Source organism: Nothobranchius furzeri, chromosome 4 (genome assembly GCF_043380555.1).
Source record: "Nothobranchius furzeri strain GRZ-AD chromosome 4, NfurGRZ-RIMD1, whole genome shotgun sequence".
Taxonomy (NCBI): domain Eukaryota; kingdom Metazoa; phylum Chordata; class Actinopteri; order Cyprinodontiformes; family Nothobranchiidae; genus Nothobranchius; species Nothobranchius furzeri.
Genome location: NC_091744.1, coordinates 53,956,107 through 53,960,372, shown reverse-complemented (window position 1 = coordinate 53,960,372; position 4,266 = coordinate 53,956,107). Strand labels below are relative to the sequence as shown.

Here is a 4,266-nt window from a genome sequence, read left to right as displayed (position 1 = left end):
TGGTCGCACAAAGAATGGGCAGCTCCTCTGACTTCCTGCCACCACCCAGGCAGTAAGGGGTTGTGTATTTGTCCTGTCGTTTTTTAATCCCACGTTTGTTCTTTTTATCAATACAATTTCAAAGAAAAACAAGTTGTGCATGAATTGTCTTGAAAACAATTTTGCTCGAAAATTTAAATTTACATAATAAATGGAGATTACATTACAGCCCACCTTAAATACATGTTAAAATGGAAAGGTGCAACAGTTTGTTAAAAGTAAAATAGTGTACTTTATTAAGTTCTGAAAATAAAACAAACATTTCAGTTCAAACTACAGGTTTCCAACAGTTAAAAGTGTCAAAACAATAAACAAAGTAAATGGAAAGAAAAAACAAAAATTGAGGTCAGCGGTTGAAGTGTCGCATCAGAGCTTCACGCACATCGCTGCCCTCCTCTGCAACTTCCTGCATATTTGCAACCACTGGTTCATCAGCAGGTGCGTCACATTCTACATATTCCTCCCCATGGCTCTCACAGATATTGTAAAGCACACAACAGGTCAGCACCATGTATTTAAGAAGCTCTACATCACTGTCGTTTCTCTTCAGAAGACATCGCCACCTACCCTTAAGCCTCCCAAATGCATTTTCGACCACAACTCTGGCTCTGGACGTTTTCCTGTTGTACGCCTGTTGTTCTGCAGTGAGACGACCGTTATCTGAAAATGGTTTTAGGAGCCAGTTCTGTAGAGGATAGGCAGAGTCCCCGAGCACATAAAAGCCTACATTTATTCCCTCAATGTTCTTGGTGCTAGTCGGGTGCAGTTGTCCATGAGCAACCAAGTCCCAAAATGTGGACAATCGCAGCACACGGGGATCATGTAAGCTACCTGGCTGACCTGCATTAACATTCCAGAACATGCCTCTGCCATCCACAATGCCCTGGATGATTATGGAATGCCAACCTTTCCTATTGAAGTAGTCTGTGTGGAATTCCTGTGGTGCGATTATTGGGATATGGGAACCATCGATGGCACCCACACACTAAGGCGTAGTCCACACGTAGCCGGGGTTTTTTAAAAACGAATATCCGCCCCTCCAAAAACTTGCATCCACACCACCTCGTTTTAAAAAAGAACTCTGTCCACACGTACCCGGATAAATACGTTGTTAAGGACATGCCAGACCTGTAGGCGGCAGTACTTCCCCCGTTCTTAACCTCGTCCTTCGTCTGTGGTCTTCCGCAAGGAGCAGTAATTACGCTTGCAAAAACAAACAAGCAGAAAGCGCTTGGACAATTGATGGATCGGGTAGTGACAGAGCGCAGCTCTGAAGGATTCCATGATGTCGGCTAGTGTAAACACAGGTCGCACACGTGATGTCAGCATTTTTTGTCGCGGAAAGTGACGTTGCGGACCTTAAAACTCCGGTTTTGTCCGTCCACACGCAGACACCCAAAACGGAGAAAACGCAGATCTTCACTTTGGCCGGAGTTTTTAAAAAGATCCGTTTTCGTGTGAAAAAACTCCGTTTTCGTGTGGATGACAGGCCAAAACGTAGACAAATATCTACGTTTTGGCAGATCCCCGGCTACGTGTGGACAGGGCCTAAGGAACCCCCCACCTGGTCTCAAAATAGTCTGCCATTTCCTGTAGCTTTTGCAGAGTTGGAAAAGCATAACCTCGGCAGGCAAGATTTTACAGACAGCCTTACAGAAGTCCTGCACACAGCAGCACACAGAGGTCGTGCTTACACCAAAAAGAAGCCAGATGCTCCTGTATTCACTGTTATTTGCAAGCTTCCACAGTGCAATTGCAACTCTTTTCCTGAGTGGCACGCAGGCTCTGAAGTTGGTGTTCCTCTTCTGCATGGCTGGACGGAGCGTTGAACAAAGACATGAAAAGGTCTCTTCTGACATTCTGAAATGAGCTATCCAATCTGACGGAGTGAAGTTTGGCATGGTCACATCCCAGAAGGCAAACACACACAGGCCCACACAGTTGGTTGCCGTCGCTGATTCAAAAGAGCCAACTAAAAAAAATTCAAACAGTCATAACACAGTAAAAGTAAAAACAATAGTGCAGTGAAAAAGATTGAAACAGTATGGTTATAGACAAAAAGTTCACATAAATAGAATTTGTTCAAGGTTAAAATAACAGCTGTTCTTTATGGAGCTACCAGTGACAGGCTATGTTTTGTTCACTTTATAAAATGCACAAATGTGGTATTGCTTGTAATTATCAATATAATTAATTATAATAATTTCAATAAAGCTGCACAACTTATCTATGACATGCCCAGGAAGTAAAGAGTGATGGATTCAGGCCCTCGTGTTGACTAGCATCACCATGTGTGCAGAAGCTGTTTGAAACTTAGTTAGGTGTTGGCCTTCCATGTTTAGCATGTCTTAAAAACGATCAATATACAACCAAACCATTTGATTTTTGTGCTTTTTTTTTTGTTTTTCTTTTTTGATAGTTGCCTTAGACACCCCCTCAGAGATTATAACGACATGTATTACAGCTTTAGAAGTTATTTACCACCAGGCGCCTCCGTCTTTGTCTCAACAGTAGAAAGTTATGCCTCGTGTCCGATATTAATTTCAGAAAGCGTTGTCGCCTTTCAGCTGCCCTCCTCCTCGATGCGCACAGCATAGCTCTAAACGCTATCGTGATGTGGGTGTAAAGAATATACCAAACACCAAGAAGAGAAAGAACGCGCTGCTGACTGGACTTCATTGTTGTGTTTTGGCGCGTTCTCGTCGCGCTGTATGACGTTAAGGCACACATTGCGCGTGATGCATTACGCTACCCCGCCTAGTAATTGGAGCCTGGAATGCGATAGAAACGCTTGCCAGAAAACTTCTAGATCCCCACCGGTACATACCGGTCCATAATACCCAGACCTGACCGTTCCAGACCAGGCGATGGAAAAGAGCTATAAGATCCTTAATGTTCCCTCTCTTACCACCGTTCGCCTGGACCTCCCTTTGTCCCTCCCTGTTCACCCTGTTTTTCATGTGTCCCTTATTAAACCTGTGGTCTCCAGTCCCCTCTGTCCCACTCCTCCTCCTCCTGTTCGCCTCTACAAGGGTGGTCTTGTGTACTCGGTGAACAAGATCTTGGACTCTCGTCGTCGGGGACGTGGTGTCCAGTACCTTGTAGAATGGGAGGGGTACGGCCGTGAGGAACGTTCCTGGGTCCCTGGCTCCTTCATTGAGGATCCATCCCTGATCCGGGAGTTTGAGGCTGCATCAGCTAGGACGCCAGGGGGCGTTCGTTGAAGGGGGGTGGGGGGTGGGTGGGGGGGTGCAGTGTTGGGAGTAACGTGGTACAAAAGTTATTAATTACTGTAATGCATTGATTTTTGCTGTGATGTGGTAATGTAAGGCATTACAGGGAAAGAAATTGGTAATATTTACTCGGTATAATTGTCAGTAACGAGGTAATTACAACGCAATTTTAAACCCAGAATCAAGATGTGGGTTTCCTAAAAATTCTAATTGCGGGAAGCCTGAAAAAAGATCCAGTATCCACATATATGACGTCATTTATGGACTCAGCTTTGCGGGCATTCTATGAGCAGAGAGGACACAGCGGGAATGGCTCAAATACTCCAGCTGTGTCCTGCGCGCAGCCACTGTTATAATCACAAAATCGCTCCACCAAAACAAAGTCATTCGTTTGCGATTGTTTATATCAGCCCATATTCTCTGGTACTTCATGTACTTTTCAGCTGAGTTCATAATCTGTGCCCCGGTGATTTCAACTCATTGCTGCTGGAGCGCAGCGCATATTAAGCTTCTTTTTATTTATTTATTTATTTATTTATTTTTTTGCGTTTGGTGGATCCCTTTGGCTGATTAGTAAGAAAGTAGGAAATCTAGGAAACAGTTTTTCTGGAAGACGGAGAAAACATGCAGCATGCAGGAAGGTTAGAGAGAGAAAGGGCAGGAAATTATTCAAATAAAACCAAGAAAACAAAACAAAGTGCTTGAAAAGAAAAAAAGTAGGCAGATTTATCCCCAATACACATTTTTACCAGTGAAAAGCAATAATAAATAAGCATTTAATATTTATACATGTGTATCTTGTACAACACTACAGCAAAAATAGACTAATAAAAATGGCCAACTAGACCAATGTGGGTCACAACTCTTGAAACAATGTGGTAGTCAATAAGGAGAAAAGAGCTGCGGATGACGTGTGTTGGCCCGTGCATTGCCTTTGGCTCCCCATGTCAACTGCCCAGTCGTTGGATGAGGTGGGGGGGGTCATTGAGATAGC

At 43.9% G+C, this 4,266-nt stretch overlaps 1 protein-coding gene across 1 annotated transcript; it reads right to left on the bottom strand.

Moving 5' to 3' along the window:
- Positions 1 to 385: 385 nt before the first annotated feature.
- Positions 386 to 2,769, bottom strand: LOC139069790 (uncharacterized). The gene is made up of 3 exons (XM_070550742.1): positions 2,682 to 2,769; positions 1,662 to 2,011; positions 386 to 1,024 (listed from the first exon to the last, which is right to left on the bottom strand). The coding sequence occupies exons 1-3, from the start codon at positions 2,767 to 2,769 to the stop codon at positions 386 to 388; spliced, it is 1,077 nt and encodes a 358-aa protein (XP_070406843.1).
- Positions 2,770 to 4,266: the final 1,497 nt, after the last annotated feature.